Source organism: Gekko japonicus, unplaced genomic scaffold (genome assembly GCF_001447785.1).
Source record: "Gekko japonicus isolate JY-2015 unplaced genomic scaffold, Gekko_japonicus_V1.1 scaffold120, whole genome shotgun sequence".
NCBI classification, from domain to species: domain Eukaryota; kingdom Metazoa; phylum Chordata; class Lepidosauria; order Squamata; family Gekkonidae; genus Gekko; species Gekko japonicus.
In genome coordinates, this window is record NW_015175973.1 from 705,466 (window position 1) to 730,115 (window position 24,650).

Genomic DNA, 24,650 nt, shown 5'->3' on the forward strand with positions numbered 1-24,650 from the left:
TTAATATGACTTCCACCATTTCATGAACACTGCTCAATAATGCTCCTGGGCTTTTCTCTTTGCCAAAGGCATCTTTGTGTTCTGCTGACTGTAAAATTATATTTTAAATATTTCTATTCTCTTTATTTACACACGCAAAGAGAATGAATGTCCATTCATACCGACGTTGACCTCAGCCTACAAGGACAAAGGAAAACTTACAGCGTGGAGAGGGAATGGAGGGTGTCAAAGGCGCCCGGCGCAATGGTGGTGATTTGGTTGTCGTATAAAGACAGCAGTCGGACAGAACTCAGGCCGGTGAAGCTATCGTTGCTCACACAGCTAATGCGATTGCTCCGTAGCATCCTGAGGGGGGAAAATGAGCCAATTAATTGGTCGACCTGTGAAGGAGACAACACCACACACAGCTCATCTGTGTACAGTTGTTTATAGGTGACTAAACAATGTGAGAAACCAGGAGCTAGGAGCTTCCTGGCACTGCACTCGAATTGAATTGTACATCCCTTCTTGGGACACGCAAGGTCAGAAACAACTGGCTATGCCTGGCAAGTAACAAGGGCACTTCTCATGTCCGTCCGTCCCCATTTTTTAATCAAATCCCCTCTTTAAAATTTGGTAGAAGCAGGGCTTTTTTGGTGAAAAAAGCCCAGCAGGAACTCATTAGCATAATAGGCCACACCCAACAGCAGAAATTCATTAGCATATTAGGCCACACCCCCTGACAGCACCATTCATTAGCATATTAGGCCACAACCCACATGTTACCAGAAGTGTGGTCATCCAACCACACCCACCTTTTGCTTCTTATTCTGTTTACTTTGTTGTCAAAACCCTGGGCTTTTTTTGTAGCAGGAACTTCTTTGCATGTTAGGCCACACACCCCTAATGTAGCCAATCCTAATTAGTGTCTGCTGTTGGGTGTGGCCTGTTATGCTAATGAGTTCCTGCTGGGCGTGGCCAACTCAGGAGCCAGCCGGAACTCCGTTCCTGTGCGTTCCTGCCCTGGGTAGAAGGATGAGCAACAGTTCTAATAATAACGGTTTAATTGTCCCTTCGGGCAAATTAAACCTTCTAGTGCTATACTATATACAAAAAGAGGGAGACTTCAAAACAAAATAATGCAAATAAACAGAAAACAATGGAAATGGCCCTTATATAATGTGTTTTAGATTTTGTTACTTTGGTAAAAAAATGATAGTTTAAGTGAATATATAATGGAATAAATTTGAATACATAATGGAATATATATATTTTTAACATGGGGTTGAACAGATTTCAGTGTCTCCATCCTGTTTATTATTTACAAATAACCAAACTAAAGAAATGAACAATTCCATCCTTCTCTGCTCCTTGGGATTCGATCTGAAGATCTCCCACTGAAGTTCACATACGTTGACAGAGAACTCCAGGAGAGAACTCCAGTGTTCCCTCTAAGCAGTGTTTTAGCCTCCGCCTCACACATTTTTTGTCTTAGCTCAGGAAAGATGGCTCCAGAGCAAACTAATTTATGCAGCAGCCAAATTGCTCACTCACAACTTTAGTGCCAGTAGCTCACAAAGTAGAATTTTTGCTCACAAGACTCCATGGCTTAGAGGGAGCATTGTTCTGAACACCATAGTGCTGTGTGTATGCAACCTTGAATTTAGAGAACTTAGCAAGTGCACTCCTATGACTTCCTTAAGTCTTCCTGAACCTTCTTGATAGCTAGAAGAGCTCATTTAAGTGCTCCGTTCTTGCACTCCGAAGAGCTCTTCTTGGCACACTAAGAACATTTACCTATAGGAGCTTCTCGAAATAAACTACCGCACACTGTGGCACTGAGAAGACATTTTCTTTTGTGTACAAGAGCGCAGTGGTACATTGCCAACAAATGTGTTCCCATAACTAAAGTTAATTGGATGCTGGAGAGCCTTAGGGAGGAGCCACCTGAGCTAATTTGGTTTGAGCCCTAAATTGTGAGATCGTGGAAGACAGTTCTCCCCCCCCACCACCAGTGGTTTCGACAGAATTGGGGGAGGAAAACAAAAGATTTGTGTTTTTTTGCCAAACTCATCAGAAGTCCTACAGATCCTGGATCCAATCGAACAACCAGGGGCTTGAACTAACTGCAAAATCCAGTCTCATCAGACTTTACCATCCTCCATAGTTTTACATTACTCTCAAGCCCCACTGATGGACCTCCTGATGGCATTTGGTATTTTTGGCCACTGTGTGATACAGAGTGTTGGACTGGATGGGCCATTGGCCTGATCCAACATTAGCTTCCGTAATACACCCATTCAACAGTTTCTAGTCTGTGCAACTGTGAAGTCCAAGACTGTCTCTTGAACCAGGATTTCATTTAGAAACGGGGAACCTTGTGCACGGTGGAGAAGGGCTGCTCTTCTTCCAAAGGTTCTCTCTCACTGGACTGAAAACAGAGAGGCCTATCTGTGCTTTTTCATAAATAGACACATGTACAAAAGCTTCACAAGTTATTATTTCACTCATGGGAGTCACTTCCAAGAGCGCCTTTCTGAGTGTAAATTATAATGAGGGAAGTCACGCCAAGAACCAAGATGCCTGGAGGCAATAAGGCACGAGTTCTGCTTTTTATTCAAGACCTCTTAGTGGAAGGCGAAGAGAGAGGGAGAGAGAGAGAGAGAGATGCAAGATATGTCCCACCACTGAATTTCAACTTCTAGCCGCAACATAAAGAACTTGGAGGTCTGGTGCTTTTCTAAATGATTAAGAGAACAAGGGGCAGCTACCGAAATTTACTTTCTCCTTGAACAATTCTTGTTTGTATAGGAAAAAAGAAAGAGTCCAGTGGATCCTAAAGACTAACAAAAGTTGTGGCAGGGTATGAGCTTTTGTAAGTCTAGGGTTCCCAAGTCCGAAGCGGCGCTGGAGCGGGGGACTCCAGCACCACTCCGGGAGTGTGTGCGCACACGCCATCACCCGGAAGTGACGCGACCACGTGGGGCACGCTGGGGGCGGGGTCACGACCATCCGAGGGAAAATCATAGAGTTTTCCCTCGGATGACCGTGGCCCCGCCCCCAGCGTGCCCGGTGTGGTCGCGTCACTTCCGGGTGTCGTACATGTCGCGTGCTTTGGGGGTGGGGTTCCCCTTGGGGCCTGATCCGCCAGCGGCGGGGAACGGGCCTCTGGGGCGGGGGTTTCCCCGCCCCCCGGGGGGACTTGGCAAGCCTATGTGAATCACGATTTGAGCTCATAAGGTAAAGGTTTCCCTTGCTCGAAAGCCAGTCAGATCCGACTCTAGGGTTGAGGTGCTCATCTCCGTTTCCAAGCCGAAGAGCCAGCGCTGTCCAAAGACATGTGTCCGTAGTCATGTGGCCAGCATGACTAGACGCCAAGGTGCACGGAACGCTGTTACCTTCCCACCGAAGTGGTACCTATTTATCTACTTGCTCATACCCTGCCACAAATTTCGTTAATTTTTAAGATGCTACTGGACTTTAGGCTCTTTTCTACTGCTACGGACAGACTAACGCAGCGACCCATCTTGTTTGAGTTTCCATTCCCATCGTTCCAGGTCCTTCCAAGCAGTGGAACTCCAGTTCACTATATGGAGGGATGGGAGGATTGACTTTGCTGATGTTCAGAAGCCGATTCCCACGCTGCAGTGATTGTAATCTCAAGATCTGTTGCCTCTATGCTGTGGCTGATGTGTTTGCTGTGTGCCTGGGGCAACAGGGCCCAGAAAAGCAACACATTTTCTCTGTGGTCTAATACCAGGAGCTGGCCTGTTACCAGGAACTGTCAACCAATCGGAATGCAGATTTTTTTAAAAAAAGGTATTTTTAATGTGGTTGATATTTTCACCATTGAAACCATACCACTTCCTTTTCTTTCACCAGCTGGGGTATAAAGAATAACTCAGACCGTTCCAAAGAATGCAAACACAAAATAGCACTGTTTATATGTTACAGTATTATGCATGTGTGACGGGACTGTGCTTTAAAAGCTTATGCTGTATAAACACGTGGCGGACTGTGAAGGGTTTTAATGCCTCACACAGCCAGAGAGCCTTTGAGTGACAGGCTGCTCAAACAGGATTTCACCAGATAGTGTCAGTTGAGAAGAAAGAGTTGGGAACTGACTGTGAAACAGAAGATGGTTTAGCACTGATGGAGAACTGGGAAGGTGGCGAGGAGGAGTGGGAGGATCGCTGAAGACCCCCATTTGGTCCAGAAAAAGGGACAGAGCTTCTAGTCCCTGCCCAGTTGAAAAGGGAGACAGCTCTAGGGATGTCCGATTAGCCTTGACCAGGGCTGTCAAGTGCAGCCCCACCTCCACGGTGGCTTCTAATACTCCTCCCCCCTCCCCCTCCTACACTGGACAGGCAGCTGCCTGTCAGGTGTAGGAGAGGAGGTGGGATGGCTTCCAACACACTCCCCCCACCCCCTACACCTAACAGGCAGTTGTCTGTCAAGTGCAGCAGTGGTTGCAGGGTGCTTAAAGCCACGGGGGAACCTGCCCCAGCAGTAATGCCTTAGTGACCCAGCCAGCCCCGCCTCCACAGTGGCTTCTAATACTCCTCCCCCCTCCCTGTCCTACATTGGACAGGCAGCTGCCTGTCAGGTGTAGGAAAGGAAGTGGGATGTTTACAGCTGCCAGGGAGGTTTGCTCAGCAGGACTGCCTTAGCACTGCTGCTGGTCCAGCCTCCCTGATGCCTCTAAATACAATCCCCCCTCCAACACCAGACAGGCCAGTGTCTGTCAGGTGTAGGAGCAGGGCCAGGGTATGAATGTTTATGGGGATATAGTAAAGGACATTTCTAGGAGCTATTTCGATGCGTGCCTCCCTCATGAACCTGAAGAAATGTCCACCACATCACCACTCCCTCAGACTAACTCCCCCCCACACACACTTCTCCCCTCTTACTGCCCCAAGAAAGCTCCTGGTAAACGTCAAGCCAGATACACCAATGCTACAAGGAGGAGGCAACTTAGGAATGTGGCAAAGACATTTGCACATCGTACTCCTGCAGTGCACTGAGCTGCACAGTCCAAGAACCAGCAAGATCACCCTGAGGTGCTCAGAACAACACAATCTCCATATGAGCAAAACAATCCAGGAATACAAGTAGAGAGGCCATCACTTTCATGGAAGGTAGCAGGAGTTGACTTATTAAGATGCAGATGACTGCTTCTTAAATGGACAGTTCTATATGGCCTGCTCCAGAGTGAGCTCACCAAGCAGCCTGGTAATCCTAGCACCTGAGGGCAGAACCACCATTGTGGTCTACAGACAGGTCCTTCGGTAGACGGGAAAAAAAAGGACGTATGTCTCACTTCATTTTTTACGCTACAGTCTTCTCCACTAGAATTCCTGCAACAAATGTCACATTTCAAACTTCACATCATCGGTATTATAACCGGATTTACGGAACTTAAATACTGTAGCAAAGCACGGGTAGCAGGCTAGTTTATTATATGCTGCCAAATGCTCACACAAAACCTCTTAACTGTGCGGATTAATTCTGAGTGGACCACATACATGATTCGGGCACTTACACTACGTACAGGAAGAAAGCTAAAACAAAGCTCACGTCCAACATCTAGGTTTTGTTTTTTTTCTCTAACAGAAAATTTGCAAGACTGCAAAGAAAAGGAAGCCCAAACATAGAAAGTGAGAAAGGGGGAAAAAAAACGTATAGCGTAGACTTACAATGTTTTCAGACTTTCAAGTCCTTTGAACATTTTGTGCCGAACGTTCTCCAACCGGTTGCTGGTAAGCAGCAGCTCATTTACACCAGAGGCACCGTCAAATGCTCCTTCTTCGATATCTGTGATTTTGTTATTGCTCAGATTTCTGTTGCATATCCATGGGACAGAGGGTTAAAAGGAAAAATGTTCTGGAAGTATTTTTTTAAAACACACAGAAGGAAAGACTGGGCTCTGTTCCAGCGACAATAGTTCAAGACAGCCCTGTTAAGCTTATTTATTCATTTACGGCATTCGTACCCCAACCTTCCTTTCCCCCCCAGTGGGGAGAAAAAGCAGCCTACATCATTATTCTTTTCTCCTCACAACCCACCCTGCGAGGTAGGCCAGGCTGAGACTGCGTGACTGGCTCAGCCCACTTCCATGGCAGAGTCGGGATTCGAACTTGGGTCTCCCAGACAGCTCTCCAAATCAACCAAAGACAGCAAACTTCTTTACCGAAGACCAAAAGAAGGTCTATTTCTGTACAAGTGCAATACTATACTGCCAATTCAGTAGCTCATTTCACTGAATTCTGATGGCCTTTAAATGCTTTGCTATTGTAAATCCTATGTGTTGGCATTTCTGAATGTATCTTTCACGGCCATCATAGGAAATATCCTCAGTTGGCTGCCCTTGGCTGCTTTTCTACCTCGGGTACATCTGAGTAACACAACACAACATGAGCATTTCAATACCTTCTGTCAATATATTGTAATTAATTGTTACCGGCTAGGGATTTTTACAACTCCGAAAAATCACACATTATTTAAAAGAGAGTTCATGTTCTTTTTGATCAGAGTGATTCCTGCTTCAAAGATTTGTTGTTGTTTTTTTAATATAACTTAGTTTTAACAACTAGCTGAGTTTCCAAACTGTCTTTGGAATAAGGAATTAAGTGAAATTAATTGGAACATATGAGATACCAAAGCGATTTCCCCCCAGTCATTTAAGCTTAGATTATTTTTCCGCCTTACACATGCAGTCACAAACATTCTCACTCACTCATTATCCCCCCATGAACGTTTAATGAAGGAAAAAGTGAAAAGCAGACTTCAGATGTGATGCAAGAAGCAGAACCTTATGTTTAGGACAAAAGCAAGGGATGTTACAAAAGATGATGGGGGTAGTTTTTTGTGCTTCTTCAACTGCTCCATCCCTGCAGTAGCCACACTAGAGGTCACAGCTGTCTACGACAGACTGGAAGGTGCCAAAAGTGGACCAGGAAACAGAACAAAGTTTGAGTCCAGTGGCACCTTTAAGCTCCACCAATGGGAAAGTTGTTGGCTTCAATCTATTTTAAGTACCTTTGCTGGTCTCCTGTTCAACGTGTTTCCCAAAACCAAGTCACGCTGTCAAAAAGCATACAAGAAGATAAGATAAAAACTTACATTTTGCGCAACTGAGGAAGCTTCTTAAAGAGCCCCGTAGCCTCCAAGACTGTGAATTCATTGTTGTTGAGTCGCCTGTATGAGCGGCATGCACAGATACATACATACTGGGATTAATGTTAAATTGTCTGGTGAGCGTGAAGAAAAACAATTGCACATATTCTCATGATACCTGCTAGAGTGCAGTGTACTCGTCGATGCTGTTTACCATCTATATGCGCCCCCTCGCCAGTTGGTCTGGGGATTTGGGCTGGGTTGTCATCAGTATTCTGGTGACACCTAGCTCTATCTGTTGATGGAGGGCTGTCCGGACTCTGCCCTGGATATTTTGGCCAGGGCATTGGAGGCTGTAGCTGGTTGGCTATGGAACAGACGGGTGAAATTAAATCCAGTGAAGACAGAGGTCCTGTACCTGAGCCATGGGGGTCTGGGATTGGGAATCCATCTCCCAACCCTTGGTGAGGTGTCATTAACACTGTCGCCGAGGGTGAGGAACCTAGGGGTGATCCTGGATGCCGTGCTTTCTATGGAGACCTAGGTTCACCGCTGTTGCCAGATCAGCCTTTTATCATCTGTGGCTGGTCTGGCAACTGGTTCCCTATCTCACTTCCAGAGACTTAGCTACAGTGACCCATGCAATGGTCACTTCCAGGATAGATTACTGTAACTCGCTCTATGCGGGGCTGCCCTTGAATCTAACCTGGAAACTGCAGCTGGTGCAAAATGCGGTGGCACACTCAATGACTGCAATGTCTGTGCAGGCGTGCACTCACCCGGTGTTACGCCAATTGCACTGGCTGCCAACTCAGAACTGGATCTAGTTCAATGTTATGGTAATGACCTTTAAAGCCCTACACAGCCAGAGACTAAGGGACCAACTCTCCCCATATGTACCCTGAAGAGCATTACACTCAGCTGAGCAACATCTTCTGGTAGTCCCTGGCCCAAAAGATGTCCGTTTAGTCTTAACAAGGGCCAGTGTTTTTTCTGCCCCGGCCCTGACCTGGTAGAACATGCTTCCACTGGATACCTCTCTAAAATCTCTACATAGGCCCCGGCCACATGTGCCAGAATACGCGGGGGGGGGGGAGGCGTGGCTATTTGTGCTGTTGCATTCTGATCCACCACTATGCGATCAGACGGCGGCACACCGGGGTTTCATTCTTCGGTGCGCGCTGCAAAGAGGATGGCCGGAGGGAATAGGCGCACGCCGGCGCGATCACACCGAACGAGTCCGTCTGCAGCCCGTGGCAAACCATCTGCTAGTAGATCTTTGCAGGTACTTTTTAACTGCACATCTTTGGCGGCACACCACGAGTTGGCCATGGGTGCGCTATGCTTCCCAGATGTTGCGGTGTGATCGCACCCCGAAAATCCACCCAGCATTCATGCCTTTCGCGCGGCAAATTCTCCGTGTGACCGAGGCCATAATTGCCCTGACCTGGATTTCTCAGCCTAGCCCAATCTTGTCAGATCTTGGAAGCTAAGCAAGGTCCACTCTGGTCAGTATTTGAAAGGGAGACCACCGAGCAATACCAGGGTCACTATGCAAAGACAGGCAATGGCAAACCACCCCCAACATCTCTTGCCTTGAAAATCCCACGGGGTCGACATAAGTCACCTGTGACTTGACAGCAAAAGATCCCTATAAAACCTATTGTCAAGAAAGGGGGCAAGTTAAAGAAGGCAAGGGGGATTCACTGGAGACAGACCAACTGAAAATGAAACACACTTTACACCGGGGGAGCACAGGATCTGCAATTCCTTGTTTGATTGAGTTGATGAAGAAGTGAACTGGAAGGGAAGGAGGAGGGTGCGCTGCCTCCTTCAGCAACACTGGGAGGAATGTGGGATTTGGGTCCGAATCCCAACATGTTTAGTAGTGATGACTGAGTTTTCTGTGGCTCAATTTATAACTGACTGGATGTTGAAAGTTTTCTTGATTCCTGAAAAGGTTTTTTTTAAAGTTTAAAGTTTAAAGTTCAGAAAGACCAAATCATCCATTGATACCAGCCCTCCGCCACTGCTGTTTCTCTCCTGTCTGAAAACTACTTTTTGAGGAGAGGGGGAAACCAGTAGCAAGGAGGGCTGGCGATGGTGGAAGCTTCATGGTTAAATTCCTGGTTCTGGGCAGCCACGTAGGCTTAGGAGCTTGCAACACCTCCAGGAAACTATCATTTTCAATTCCACCTGGCTCAATCTACTGCAGGGGTCCCCAATCCTTTTGAGCCTGTGGGCACATCTGGAATCCTGACACGGCGTGGTGGGCACAGCAACAAAACAGCTGCCACAGGAGGCAGAGCCAGCCACAAAATGATGGCTGCAGCTTAGCTTCAGTCACACGGGGCAGATCCTTCTGCTGTGGGATCAGCTGCTGCCAAAGCAACATTTTAAAAAATCTTTACAGCCAATTGAATCTCCAATAGTCACTCAGAAGCCTTGCTGGGCCAAAAACTCTACCTGGGCCCGCCTACTCCCTTACCTGGCTGCTGGTAGGGGTGCTCCTGCCCAATCCCAGGATCTTCTGGTGTGCCATAGAGTTTTAACCCAAATGCTAGAGCGTCCCCTGAGCAACGTGCCTGGTGTGATGACATCGCCTCGGGATCAGAGGTCATTTCGGGGGGGGAACGTGGGGGAACGCAGTTCCCCTGGGTGAGGTACGGTTGCTTCCTCCCTGCCTCTCCCCACCCCTGCCTGCCTGGGGCCAGGGAGGGCCTTTGTGGGACTTCCTTGTACTCCCGCTGGCCTTGCAGGTCCACCGCCGGGCCCCTCATGGGGCTCGGCAGTGGAGCTGCAAGGCTGGCGATGGCGGCCGGGATCGTTGGGGGCGGGGTGTGTGGCCTTATGACACATTTCCGGTGATGTCAGGGGGTGTGGCCTTATGACACACTTCCGGTGATGTCAGGGGGTGTGGCATATGCTAATGACTTATGCTAATGAGTTCCCCTAGCTCTTTTTCTACAAAATGACCCCTGCTTGGGATGATGTCATCACGCCAAGCACGTCAGGGCTCTTTGGGAGTGGGGCTCCCCCACTGGTCAGCTGGCCGAAAGTGGGGGAGCCCCACCCGCATCGGGAAAATGGAAACCCTATCAGGGATCCCTGATCTAGTGGGACAGGAGACACTAAAAACAACTCACCTGTATCCCACCATTCTTTCGTTAGAGGAAGACTTCCAATTTGCCAGAACAGACTTGGTAAGGATATAAGCCACAGTTTTCATGCTTCCTCGTGGCAATGTATGTCTGAGGCCTTGACTACCATGCAATCGAATGCTATCCTTTCACTGAAAGGGTAAGTTTGGGAGGTACAAAAATGGCAGCCCATTGCCAACTCAGACCAAATCTGGACTTTAATTGTTATAGGTTGGGTTGGGATTTTTTTTTTATGGAGCGATTTCCGAGTTCACCGTTCTGAACCTCCCAATTTTGAGACTTTGCACCAGCACAGCACTGGAAAGCAAATGCTTTGCTTCCCTCATCTGCCAAACCTAATCTTGTTTAGAAACTAGATGAGCTTCCTCATAGCACCAGCACACCTATTGCAGGGAATGCTGACTTCTTGAATGGTTTATATCAGCATTCCAAAATTTTTCTTTCTCTTTTCTTAAATGTGTAATGCGAACTAAGCTTTAGAGATGCAAAACACATGACAGCTGCGGCCTGATACAACGGGCACTCCAAAAAACAGAAAATCAGGAACACCGTTTGCAACCATCATTGTGCCGGCAGCAATTCCCCTCCTTGGACTCAAGACTTACAGTTCGGCTGTATACTGAGGAATGTGATCAGGAAGTTTGTTAAACTTCTGATTGGAGCAGTCGACGGTGGTCCCTTCGCAGCGACATTTTTCAGGGCAAGCCAGGTCTGCAAAACAATCTCCACTAAGTTTGGATCTATAGTCTTCTGTGCCTGTGGATTAAGAACAACGACAAGAGACAGGTAATAAAGTCCACTGAGAAGGCCATGAAATCATTTTCTTGCAGAAGACGAGGAAGGGGGACAGACCAGCAGTACATACAAAGAGGTCATCGGGGGAAAAGTTCTTGGTAAATCTCGTGATAACGAAGGAACACTGAGGTTTGAGAGAGGGTTAAATTTCAGAGGGCTTGAAATTTGCTGGGGAAGAAATTCACACGGTGGGATAACATTAACTGCTTGAGCTTTTCACAGCTGTACTTTCTGCTGATTAAGTTGTCAGCCAATCTATTCCATTTTACAGTCAAGCACCAACCCCCCCCCCCCCCACTATTTCTTGTTTCAAGATATCTTTTTCCTGTTTCGGGATTAAGCAGATCCTTGTATCCCATTTCATTGCCCTTCTCCCCACCCCTCCCTACTTCACTGTTCACAACCCTCTTCGTAATCTCAGCACCATAAAATTTAAAGCCCTGTTTTCTTCTTCAATTTTTTTTTTTAAATTTTAGGAGTATGTAATCCTGACTTAAGCCTCAGCAGCCTGCCATGCTGTAGAAAGCTGCGCGACGTTCCGTGGTGCTTGACAGAACCATGTTTTACTCATACCTCACAACCACATGGTTAGATCAAGCACAACAGAAAATCTCGCTAAGTTATCACAACTTCATCCACTTAGGCCAAGGAAAAGCAGCTGGGGGGGACCGGGAGGGGGAGGGAGAGAGGGGGGGGGAGAACAGGATAGTGCTGCAGTAGGAAAACTGTTGACGGATGGCTTGGAATTCTTCTTACAGAATGTCCACCGCCACTGCAACACCAATGAATTGGAAACAACACAAACACACAGCGCAGGAAAGAAAGGTATCTTCTTCATCCCTCGCCAAGTGACAGAACGGGAGTAACATTCCATACAGATCAGGAAGAAACATCTAGAAAGGACTATCAGGGGTAGGGTTGATGGGGGGTGGGGGAGAAAGAAAGAAAGAAAAAGTCAAAAGACTGATGAGTTCTTCTTGGGCAGAAGGTGCCAAGGACTGAGACTGGAAGTGGAAGGTGCATCAGGGTTAGGAAGGATTCTCTTGTTCAGTTCACACAACTGCACGTTACTTACAGCCCAAATGGTGAACTCCTGAAACAAGAAAGACAGCCAAAGGAGGAAAGAAAGACAGAGTGATCTCAGTGAAGATTAAAAAACACAAAGCTCATCCTTGCTAGGGTTTGGATTGCACCCTGCCTCCCTCAACGCCATTCCCCAGACTGCCAACTGAAATCAGTGAAACTGGGCTTTGCTCTCCATTTCTTCGATTATATGATTTCCGGAGCACAATTTATACCTGGTCGACCTGGGGGACCCTATCTGGGTGGAAAGCTAGCACGGAAGTGTTTTAAATAGCTAAATAAATAAATAGGGGTTTTTTTTCAAGAGGCACACTAAAACAAAAACATAACATGCATTGCAAAGCTGCATAGCATGGTGCTCTCATCTACATGCTTAAATAGTTCACCACCCTGTAGCCAGAAATTTTGGGTTGGTGGGGCATGAGAAAATTTTGTGGGGCAGCAGGGAGGGGGGAGGGAGAGGGGAACCCTTTAAATGCTGTTTTTCTAGTGGGGGCTGCCCACACCTGGTCTCCAAGCAGTGAAATTGCCGCTTGGAGTTCAGGGAAGGCATGCGGCTGGCAAGATTTAAAGGGTCCGCTGATCAGCTGGAGGGCCCTTTAAACCTCGGAGGAGGGGAGGAAGAGGGGCAGCTGCAAGATTTAAAGCGCCTTCCAGCTGATAGATGGGCCATGTGTTCCTGCCGATCACCTGGAGGGCCCTTTTAATGTCACAGGAGGGGAGGGAGGGGGGGAGAGGGGCAGCAGCTGCTGTGGGGCATGCCTCATGCTTGAGGGGGTGGGGTCCCAAAACGTCCCACTACAGGCCTGATAGTTCATCAAAACATACTATAATTTGAGGCCTCTGTTAGCTTACGTAATAAGCAACTTTTAAAAATACAATCAAAGAAACTTTGGATTGGACTGTTCTGGGATACTGTAATTCAGTGACCAAAGAAATGCATATTACATATTACAGGATCATTAGTAACAAGTTCAAAAATCCTCTCCCGGATTTATTCAGCTTCTGATTCCCTTTTGGGGAGTAAAGCAGACTAGAAATGTTTCAAAGAAATTTAAACAAATTCTTGCTATACTTCTACTACTACTACTACTTAATTACCCCATCCCATCTTGTGCCAGGCTTTGGGCAATTTACAGTATGGTGTTAAGCCTCAGACACAATATAAAAGCATCAGATATCATAAAAGTAACGTCAAACCAATTTAAAACCAATTCAACTTTAAGATGCCATCAGTAGCAACTGGTTCTTTTTTCTGGGGGGTGGTGGTCTACAGTTTCCAAATGTCATTCAGGATCAGAGTATTCATATGGACAAAAAACTATGCATCATTTAAATGTCTGCTTTCAGTGTGCCATTGTGATGCATGGATGTGCAAATGCATATTTATTTTTTTGAAGAGCAGAAACTAGCTATAAGCAAGGCCACAAGTCTTGTGCATACTGTCTGTTTTATTAATGAATACTTATTTCTTCTCTTACTGTAATCTTAAAATCATGGAATCTCCCCCCAAAAGATGTTTTGTATTTTAGCCTTCCTACTAAAGTATGCTGTGTTCAAGGAAACTGACAGTGCCATCCGATGCAGCGTTAATCCTGTATAAGCCCACTGAAATCCACTGGCATCTGTGTAAAGTGGCATCAAGTTGCAGCCAACTTATAGAGACCCCGTAGGGTTTTCAAGGCAAGAGACTAACAGATGCAGTTTGCCATTGTCTTCCTATGCATAGTGACCCTGGAATTTCTTGGTGGTCACCTATTGAAATACTAACCATGGCTGACCCTGCTTAGCTTCTGAGACCCACTGGCTTAGACCAGAGTACCTCTGCACAGGATTGCATCATTAATCCTTTTCTTGAAACCGTTCTCTCTCTTCTCTTCATTTTAGTACTTGGGTGAACTTGCAGCTTTATCAAGTAACTGCCAATTCAAAAGTTGCTTTCCTTACCATGGTTTGAATATTCACAAGTAACTCATTTGGTTAATTCACTGAAGAGACACTCCAACCTCAGTAGACCACTCACCTCCTTCGAACGACTTTTGAAACTTAATCAGAACTCTTTTAAAAACTATATATCGTTTATATACAAGGAATTGCTATCTTTTTACTCCAAAAAAACTCTAAACTATCAAGAGCAATCCGATTGTAACACTACTTTCACACCCTCTGACTGAATTAGAATCTGGTCTCACCCTCCCTCAGCTCCCATTCTTTGAATATTCAAGTTCAGAGCTATAAAATACTTACTAGATGGTACCTTACACCTACTAAGTTTCATAAAATTTCCAATTCAAATTCCCCTCTATGTTGGAGGTCACGTGGTGAAAGAGGTACGTTTTCCCACTATTGGTGGTCATGTATTTATGTTCAACAATTCTGGTCCAAAATAATTTTGTCGATAAAAGATATTACTGGTTATTTGCTTCCTTTGCAGCCCGAACTTATTCTCTTAGATTATTGGAACGATACACATGTTCCCAAACTTAGACAAGAACTTATCTCAGTTCTATTGATGGCTGCAAAAGTAGTCATCGCTCGTAGTTGGAAATCTCCAAATAAATTGTTATTATCAACTTGGCGTATAAAGCTATGGGAATATTACACAATGGATAAAATATCTGATGTTGTTGGTAGTACTAATATGTCCAACAGGGAATCAAGGATTCATTTGAAATGGTTTCCTTTTCTAGAATTTATATTTAATGTTGACTCTGCTAAGTTCAAGGTTCCTCAAAAATACTATGAAGTTATTCATTTTATGTAAACTTAACTGAACAGAGTTTCTACACTTATAATTACCTTATCTAAGTCTACTGTTGATATTTGTTATCACTGTATTTTGTTCTTTTTACTGTTTAAAAATAAAAAAAAGTTGCTTTCTTTCCAGTTTTTACGTGATACAGAAGAATAATACAGGGATCCCACATGTGGGCAGATCTCTGAGATTCCTGTATTCCTAGATCATTCATGACTGCCCGTTGGTGAGATCCAAATATTATTCTTTACATATTATCCTTTTCCCGTGGCGTATGCGATAAGAAAATAAGAATGTAAGTAGAGCCTGCAGAATCAGACCAAGTGGTCCATCTAGTCCAGAGTCCTGGTTCACCCAGTGGCCAACCAGTTGCCCTGGAGGTCCAAACAAACAGGATATAGAGGCCAAGGCCTTCCCCGGCTGCTGCCTCCTAGAACTGTTATTCAGAAGTTTGCTGCCTCTATAGATGGAAGCTCCCTTGACTCAACTTGGCTAACAGCCATCGATGGACCTATCTAACCCCCCTTTAAAGCCTTCTATGTTCATGTCCATCACCATCACCCACTGGCAGTGAATTCTACAGTTTAATTACTTCTTGAGTAAAGAAGCACTTTCTTTGACTGTTATGCCTATAAAAATAATGTGCAAACCATTTCCCAGACAACTCCTTTATAACATAAACAGTGCAATCCTAGACAGACCCTAGATGGGAGCACATCCAGCCTGTGCTGAGGACACTGCACTGGCTGCCAATAGTATACTGAATCCGCTTCAAAGTGCTGGTTCTTACCTTTAAACCCCTATATGGTCGGGGTCCAACATACCTACGGGACCGCCTTTCCCCATATTTACCCCAGAGAGCACTATGGTCTGGGTCTCAAAATCGGTTGACCCTCCCTGGCCCAAGGGAGGCCAGGCTAGCTGCTACTAGGGTCAGGGCCTTCTCGGTGGTGGCCCCTACCTGGTGGAATGAGCTCCCGGATGAGATCAGGGCCCTGCGGGACCTCTCACAGTCCCACAGGGCTTGCAAGACGGAGCTCTTCCGCCAGGCATATAACTAGGGGCTGCCGCCGCCTTAGTGCACGGCCCATAATGTTGACATCAGCAGCTGCCTCAAGAACGAGCAAAATAACATCCAAACACTTATGTGGAATAACATCAAAGCACTTCTATTTGAAAACATCTCATTTGTTTATTTTTAACTGCTGCCAGCATTTTGTAACAGTTGTAATGCACTATTTTAATTGTTGTGTTTTAATTCTGTACTATTTATGCTTTTATTCTGTATTGTTGTATTGTTGTTGGAAGCCGTCCTGAGCCTGCTTTGCGGGGAGGGCGGGGTATAAATTTGACTACAAATAAAAAAATAAAATAGACCTATCCAAGCACAGTGAGTTCAGTGGACGAAGAAGGGTGTAATGCTGCTTAGGATCGCACTGTAAGACTCTGTACTCAAGAACGGGAATATCCAGTTGCATTTTTCTATGCTTGACTTGTATTAGTAAAAGGGGCTTCAAAAAGCGTCATGGTTCCTCCAGCCTAAAGGCTGAGTGTTATGTGACAGTCAAAAGAGACTAAGATAAACACGCCAAGATAAAAAAGCTGTAGTTGAGACTGATCGATAAATCACAATGCTGCAGACTGACCATACATCTGTAGTTCTTGGGGGGAAAACAATTTCCACCAATGGCATACTCAATTATTATAGTGAGTTTTCCAGACAGTAGATTATAGATTTTTCCCCTTCTCAGTTCATGCATATGCAGTTCAATCAAAAGCTTCATTAGACTTTTGAGTACTTTAGCCAATCAATTATGTATCACCAATTAGGGATATCATAATATAAGTGTATGAATGTGTTGGTTTAGGGTCCCCCCCCCATTAAGAAAGCACTGCACTCATCCGTCAGTGGCAAAGGGGACAAAAGAAAGATCTTTCAAAGAGGCACTATCAGTCATCCGTGTGGAATATGTCAAGAGAATCAGTACAGTTTGAAGTGAGATACGTTAACTTCTAAAGTTTTTTTTTCCTTTATCAAAAAACATTTTCACCTAAGATACCTACAGTCCCTGCATGCCTTTGCAAAGCACATTAACATAGTTTTTGCTTGGAATGTGTGTGTGTGTGTGTGTTTGTGTGTGTGTGTGTGTGTGTGTGAGTGATTTCACAAACACAGGGATCAAAGGCCACAAGTAAGCAAGCAGCACACCAGACAGTCAGGAAGAAACTGGGAGTTTGGTGCATGAGAGCAAAGCGGGAACAAGTATTCCTTTTGAAAGGGTCTTTGGGGTACAGTAGCTCTTTTGATCACAGTAGGATTCTCTTCATTTCAAAGCGGCTCAGGAGTGACATTTTAAATAACAGAGTAGAAGAAAAGTGAGTAGGATATGCAAAGCAGATAACAGAAATATCTCAAAACAGCTGGTGCGACCTAGCTAAAGTCCCACTCGGACAGTCTCTGTGCTCAAGGTGAACTGGATCTCAAGAGCTGCATGCATAGCCCAAGTTAAAACTACAAACTAGAGGTATTTTGGAAGGTTTTCATTAGCGTAAAAATGCATGCATTGGTTCTATGCTTTTGGTGAAAGGGGGGGGGGGGAGAGGAGCCTGTAGTTAGTTTACTGTACCGCCAAACCTACCTGGAATGAAATACTGTTCTTTAGCTAAATAAAAAAGAAAGAAAAATAGAATATGTACCTGAAATTCAGCAAGTAAATAATTAATTCTATTAGACTTGAGAACAATCTACGGTTAATTACAGATAACTGGGGTTGGGGGATGTGTCTTCAAAGCAACTACTGGCACAAGCATGGCTAGATGACAAATGTACTTTAAGCCAAAACTATCCACCACTTTGCTTCTACAGGATTAACTGTACAATATGAATTGCACCTGGAACAGCTGGACACCAGATGAGAGAGGTTAGGCTTTAAGGTTAGGCTTCAGAAGTAGGAAACGGAGTAAGATTAGAAAAAGCAAACAGCACGTTTCAGCACGATATAAGCTTCCCTGTGTGTTATGAATGTCATGTTTTCACATTTGGTTGTGTTTTTAAGATGTTGCTCCTATTCCAGAGTGGGGTTTGTTTTCATTTTTTTTTTTTTAAGTGACTGACGAGAGGAATCAGACCCTGTGCTCGATTTCTTCCCCCACATTTTGTGTCCGGCAGAGGCAGTGCTGACTGTGAAAACTAAAGGAGTGTTGCAGGATCAAATGGTTCCGTTCAGGCCAGAGGTGCTACGATGGCTAAACAATTCAGCTAAAAAAACAGGCTGCTTTTTTGTCGAGAGCATCGGCAACTGCTTTTTATCCCTTAAATTGGGTTGGGGGGGGGGGGAGTAGGGGAATGAAAGAAAAGTAGGGAGTTGAGCTAAGGAAATTACCTGAACAGCGAAATTTCTTGCTTTTGATCTGGCCAATCCTTTTGTTTGCCAGACGGCGGGGGCTGGTGCAGCGGGCACCACTGGTTTCAATAGGGTTTGTATGGAGATAATCCGCCAGCCACTTCAGATGGCAGTCACAAATAAATGGGTTCTGAGCCAGATGCCTTTCACAAATAAAAAAAAGAAAAGAACGCTTTTACATGTTTGTGGTTGGTCTCTGCAGTTCCCAAAGTTTCCCCCTGTCTATTTGGGAACAGACTCCCCCCCACTTCCCACCACCAAAAGGCTGAAGCACATGGCAACCGGTGGAGAATTCTAATACATACAGGGTCTGAATTGCTCGGAGTGGGGAAAAGGTGCCCTTTGCGATGGTCTGCAGCTTATTATCGTACAAAGACAGGAGGTTCAAGTTGTGCAGGTCTTGAAAAGCATCAACTCGCAGGCAATTTATCTTGTTGGCATTTAACAATCTGCGAAACCAAAGACAATGACAACATGGATTAAGAGTTGGTTTTACTGATTTTGAAGCATCAGCGGTTTGGGGGGGGGAGAAATCCCACTTTATTTTATAGAGCTCACTGAATTATACAAGTTACTTAGGCCCTGTAAAATATGTCGGTACTCAACGTATGCAGGGATATGCCAACTTTCTTAAAGTTTCAACATCAGGGAATGCACAGGCAAAGGGAATTAGCAAGAATATTACTACTACATTCATTTTAAATGTTAAGTTACACAGTTCCTCTATCTGGATTTGATTAACTAAGCCTGGTTTGAAAGCGGACTAGTCATTCCCGTTCCTGTCCTGCCATTCCACTGAGCAAAGTTTATTTATTTAAACATCTATACCCCACTTTTCTTTTTGGCTCAAGTGCGAAGCCTGTCTAAGGAGCTTTCCTCAAAAAGAAGTGGTTCTTCCACTGGAGAAAAAGCCACTGAAGTTGGAGGAAGAGGGGCTGTAGCTCAGCGGTAGAGCATCTGCTTGGCACACAGAAGGTCCCATGTTAAATCCCCAGCATCTCGAGTTAAAGAGTCTGACAATAGGTGATGTGAAAGACGTCTGCCTGAGACCCTGAAGAGCCGCTGCCTGTCTGAGTAGACAATACTGACTTTGATGGACCCAGGGTCTGATTCAGTACAAGGCAGTTTCATATGTACATATATGGCCCCGGTCACACTGGCAGGATATCGCGGGGGGGGGGGGGAGAGGCGTGGCTGTTCGCCCCGCAGTGAAATAATGCACGACTGCGCGATCAGGCATCCCCTCGCGGTCCCGTGGTTAGGGGGCAGGTGCTGATCCCACGACGCGCCAAAGAAGTGGCGCGGCACGGCAAACGGGGTTGTGTTTTGGTTTTTTTAACCTGAAGTATGCGCATGCCCTGTTGGGTGCTTGTGCACATCCCTGGAGACTTCGAAAAAAACCCCTTTCGCAATGGGGCATGGGCGGGCACCGGATGCCACCGGAAACGTGATCAGACGCCCGCCCTTGCCCCGCGGTTTCCGGAAACTAGTACCTCCGAGGTACTAGTTTTTTGCCATGCATCTTCGGCGGGAAGCCTCGGTTAAGCCACGGGAGCTCTACACTTCCCAGATGTGGCGGTGAGATCGCGCCCGGAAAATCTGCCTATCTTCTGTCTCTCTAGCGTGGCTAATGCTCCGTGTGACCAGGGCCTATGTTCACATGAAGGCTACCTGAAGTATGGCTGGATCATACCCCGTGGATCCTGCTTTGGATGACTAGATGTTTATGACAGAACATATCAAGAAACTTACATTTGATCAATTCTGCTATTATGTAAAATAAAACAAAAGGTTAGGTGAAACATATTAAAATAGACTATCGAGGCAGCATCAAAATAAACTAAGGGGGAGCATGCTTAATTTCAGCTCTGAAAAGACAGCTTTCTGTTTGTTTGTTTTTGAAGGATACTAACCAATGCACGGAAACATCATTCTTAATCCATATATGAAGAAAAGGAAATGAAAAACAAAGAAGACAAAACAAATAGTGTGACAGATACTGAACTGAAAGAGAGACAGAAAGACAGACAAACAAAGCAAATCTCTGAAACTACAACCCATTACAAGATGTGTGTGTGTGTATAAATGTTGATCATTCATGTATTCTGTAAAAAGTTACTTTTTCACAAATAGCAATAATTTTAAATTGTCTACATACGGCAGCCAGAGCCAGATGAATGGATCCAAACCAAGAAGTGAAAGACCATTAATATTTTTATGGTCCCAGCTGACAAATTCTGCTCTCTCAGTAAATCACCACCATCACCTCCATTTTGCTGAGTTACCACTGCTGCAGAATATTTCCACAGAGGCTGATAGACAACTCCTCGTTCCCCAACCCTGATTTGAATCACTTACTCAGTGCAGACCACGCCAAACCAGTCTTTGTTCAGAACTCAAAAGATACTGCATCCTTATGCACAAGCAAACCATGGTTTAAAACAGAGGTGTCAAACTCATTTGTTGTGAGGGCCGGATCTGACATAAATGTCACTTTGTCAGGCCGGGCGTTGTATGCCATAAAATGTAATACCAGGCACCGGAGACATAAGCTTTATAAAGGTGATTTCAGACGCCAAACGGCAATAGCAGGCTTGATTAGATTAGGTGTGATATGCAGAGGGGTAGTAGGTGTGGAGATAACAGCAATAGAAACCTAGGTCTCAGTTTGGTCCAGGAGGATTCAGTCCAGGAGGATGCAAAAAATAAATGGACATAATCCTGAAGAACTGAACAGCAACTCACAAAAGCTCAGACTGTACCACAAATTTTGTTACTCTTATTCTTTCTACTGCTATTTGAAAACACAGCATTCGGGTCAGCACGGCACGGCGACGGGCGGCTTTTGGCTCACTCTGAGCCGCCTGATCCTCTGCCGCTCTATTTGGAGCCTCCCGGATGCCAGGAGGACTCCACCAGACCTCCCAGAGAGAGGTCTGGAGCAGGGAACTTTCGTTTTTGGCCCCTTCCGCAGTGGCAATACGGGGGGTGACCAATAATTGCCCTGAAGCTGGAGCGGTGAGAGGGATGGAACATGGCCGCCATGTTTCATATAGCCACCCTTTTTTAACAAACAATTAATGGATTACAATAAGTACAGCAGTATAAGAGAAGAAATCCAAGAAAAAACAATGGTGAGTGCTTATAATCTGTGAGAAAAGAAGAGTGGAACTACCCTGAACTGAATTGCCTGGAATGGAAAGATATAGCAGCCAGAAAACATGTTGCAGAAGACGGACTGTTTTTGGAGGTCTATTTTTCATCAGGGGAACTTTGGTGATGTTCTCGGGTGAGGCTACTTAATAGATATCAGAGGGAATCAAAAGAGCCTTTGGATTGGAATTACTAGTGATTAATTTTAACTGAATAACGAAAATGGCATCTACTGCAGGAGAGGAGGAGGAGGAGATAGACGAAAATGTTTTGGTAGGAGACTTATCAGAACAATTTATGAAAATATTAAGGGAAGGAATTCAGAAAGGAATAGAAGATGATGCTTGTGTAAATTTATTGGGTAAAGCTAATAATTTACAACTTGAACCAGAATATAAGGAGGAGCCGGAATGACCTCGTCAAAGTGAAAAGGAAAGCCGGGGGTGTTTGCAAAGAAAGGACTGTATTGAGACTTTGCCCCCTTCTTTCCCACCAACCCGAATATTGAGAAAGAAGGCAACAAACATGAAAAATGTAAGGATGGGATTAACAAAAAAGCAGGTGCAAAATAAACATTTTAAGAGAGAAAAAGGCTGGAAAGAGAGAAGGGAAAGGCGACATGAGTGGAAATTTAAAGGGGACACTACAACAATGGAACATGATCTGCTGAAAGTTAATGGAAACAGCCTGGAGAAAATTTACTACACATTCAAGGAGCGGAAGCATAGAGACATGTTACTACAAGGGAAAAGGCTACAGATATATAGAAGGAGAATGAAGATATATGGAAAGGTTAATTTGTATATTTTTGCGGATGTTTGCCCAGTCGGAAGAACCTGATTATGGAAAGTTTGTTAAAAATTATAGCGGTTGGAGATGTAAGGGTGATAATAGAGGGTGAAGATAATAGAAGGGAGTATTAAATGCTAAAATAGTAAATAATAAATACATTTGGAGATGAAAGTTCAATGGAAAATTATAAATTAGTTTTAGGCTAGGGATTATTATATGGATTATAATTAATTTGTGACCAGTAAAAAAAATGAAGGAATGTAGAAATTGTTGAATGTTGAAGATTATGGAAATGTGTTGAAAATTGTTAGTTAAATTGATATTGATCATAATTAATTTATGAGTAGTAAAAATAATTAGGTGTATGTGTGAATGAATGTAGAATGTAGAAGACTCTGGAATTGTGTTGAAAAATGGTAAGTTAAGTTGCACGAATTTTCTATGAAGTGGTTGGTGATGAAATAAAGGTATAAAAATTAGTAAAAAATGAAGGGAAGTAAGGAATATTATACTAGTAAAATAATTGTATGAAAAGTACCTCAGAATTAGAGGAGGTGGATGCTAACATTGAAAATAAAAAAGTGGAGAAAAAGATAAAATATATAAAAATAAAATAAATCCTTACAATTTATGCTTATATTAGAAACAAGTAATTTATATCTTATTGGATTAAATTAGAGATATTAGAATGTAGTTGCAATGAGGAATGGCTAGACGACACCCGAGTATTGGATGGTTGGAGATGGTTAAAATTTGGCACCAAATTAGATTGTTGGTATGGAACTTGACGAATGTCATATATAGAGATTAGTACTCAGTTAGCTGTTGACTAATGGAATGAATTTGGGAACATTAGGAAATTTCTTACTTGATTTAGCTGCTGTAAAAAAAAGTATCTTTGGTCGACTTTTGATGATGATGATGATGTTATTGTCTATAAGCTATTATGTTACTGTTTATAATTTGAAAACCCAATAAACATTTTTTTTTAAAAAGAAACCACAGCATTCAAAAATGAGCATTCAAAAACCCTCCAGGACATTCAGTTGCTGACCTAGGACTAGCAGTTCTTTTACAAAGGAATTTCAAAGGGAGATGAGAAAGAATGACTGCTGAACTGCAACTGATAATGAAGCTCAAGACAATGTATCCTCCTGGACTGAACTGAGACCTAGGTTTCTTCTTTCATTACCAATGCCTGTGATTGTCATTTGGCATCTGGAAGTTCATGAAAGCTCATGTCCTGCCACACATTTTGTTAGTTGTTAAGGTGCCACTGGACTCTTGCTCCCACTAATAAATATTGCAACCTGTGCTGTTAGGTTTCTCTCCCCACTCCCATCTGTTAGAACTGGAAAGGGGGATATCTCTGGCTTTTTCACTACCTCTCCCTCCCTCCCGGACTGCCACAGGACTCTCCCTCTCTCTCTCCCTTCTGGACTCTTGCTCCCTTCCACTATTAAAGACTGCAAACTGTGCTGTTAGGTTTCTTTCCCACTCTCCTATCTGTTAGAACTGGAAAGGGGGATCTCTCTCTCTCATGTTCTTTCTGGCTCTTTCATTCTCCTTCCCTCCCTCTCTCTGAAGAAGTGTACTTGCACACAAAGACTTATACCTGTTAGTGTTCTTTGAGGAGGTGAATAAACATGTGGACAAGGGGGACTCAATAGATGTTGTTTGCCTTGAATTCCAGAAAGCTTTTGATAAAGTTCCTCATCAAAGGCTCCTAAGTAAGCCCAATAGTCATGGTATAAGAGGACAAGTCCTCTTGTGGATAAAAAACTGGCTAATTAATAGAAAACAGAGAATGAGTATAAATGGCCAATTTTCACAGTGGAGGGTGGTAAGCAATGGGGTACCACAGGGATCAGTACTGGGTACAATGCTTTTTAACTTGTTTATTAATGATTTGGAGTTGGGAGTAAGCAGTGAAGTGGCTATATTTGCGGATGACACTAAATTGTTCAGGGTGATGAAAACCAGGAAGGATTGTGAGGCACTCCAAAGGGATCTGTTAAGGATGGGCAAGTGGGCGTCAATGTAGCAAATGGGGTTCAATGTGGCCATGTGCAAGATGATGCACATTGGGGCCAAAAATCCTAACTATAAATACACATTGATGAGGTCAAAACTGGCAGAAACTGACCAAGAGAGAGATCTTGGAGTCGACTCGTAATAGATAACTCAATGAAAATGTTGAGACAGTGTGTGACTGCAATAAAAAAGGCCAACACAAGCTGGGGATTATTAGGAAGGGAATTGAAAACAAATCAGCCAGTATCATAATGCCCCTGTATAAATTGATGATGTGACTTCATTTGGAATACTGTGTACAATCCTGGTCACCACACCTCAGAAACGATATTATAGCATTGAGAAAAGTGCAGAAAAGGGCAACTCGAATGATAAAAG

General features: G+C 44.3%; 1 protein-coding gene across 1 annotated transcript in view; it reads right to left on the bottom strand.

Moving 5' to 3' along the window:
- The window catches only part of SLIT2 (slit guidance ligand 2), a 455,701-nt gene that overhangs the window by 69,925 nt on the left and 361,126 nt on the right, over nt 1-24,650 (bottom strand). Inside the window, exons 13-18 of the mRNA XM_015426100.1 lie at nt 18,599-18,742; nt 18,273-18,436; nt 10,862-11,012; nt 7,102-7,176; nt 5,676-5,819; nt 202-345 (exon numbers count right to left, since the gene is read on the bottom strand). Of these exons, the coding sequence (XP_015281586.1) occupies nt 202-345; nt 5,676-5,819; nt 7,102-7,176; nt 10,862-11,012; nt 18,273-18,436; nt 18,599-18,742 (822 nt within the window). The remainder of the gene's footprint in view (nt 1-201; nt 346-5,675; nt 5,820-7,101; nt 7,177-10,861; nt 11,013-18,272; nt 18,437-18,598; nt 18,743-24,650) is intronic.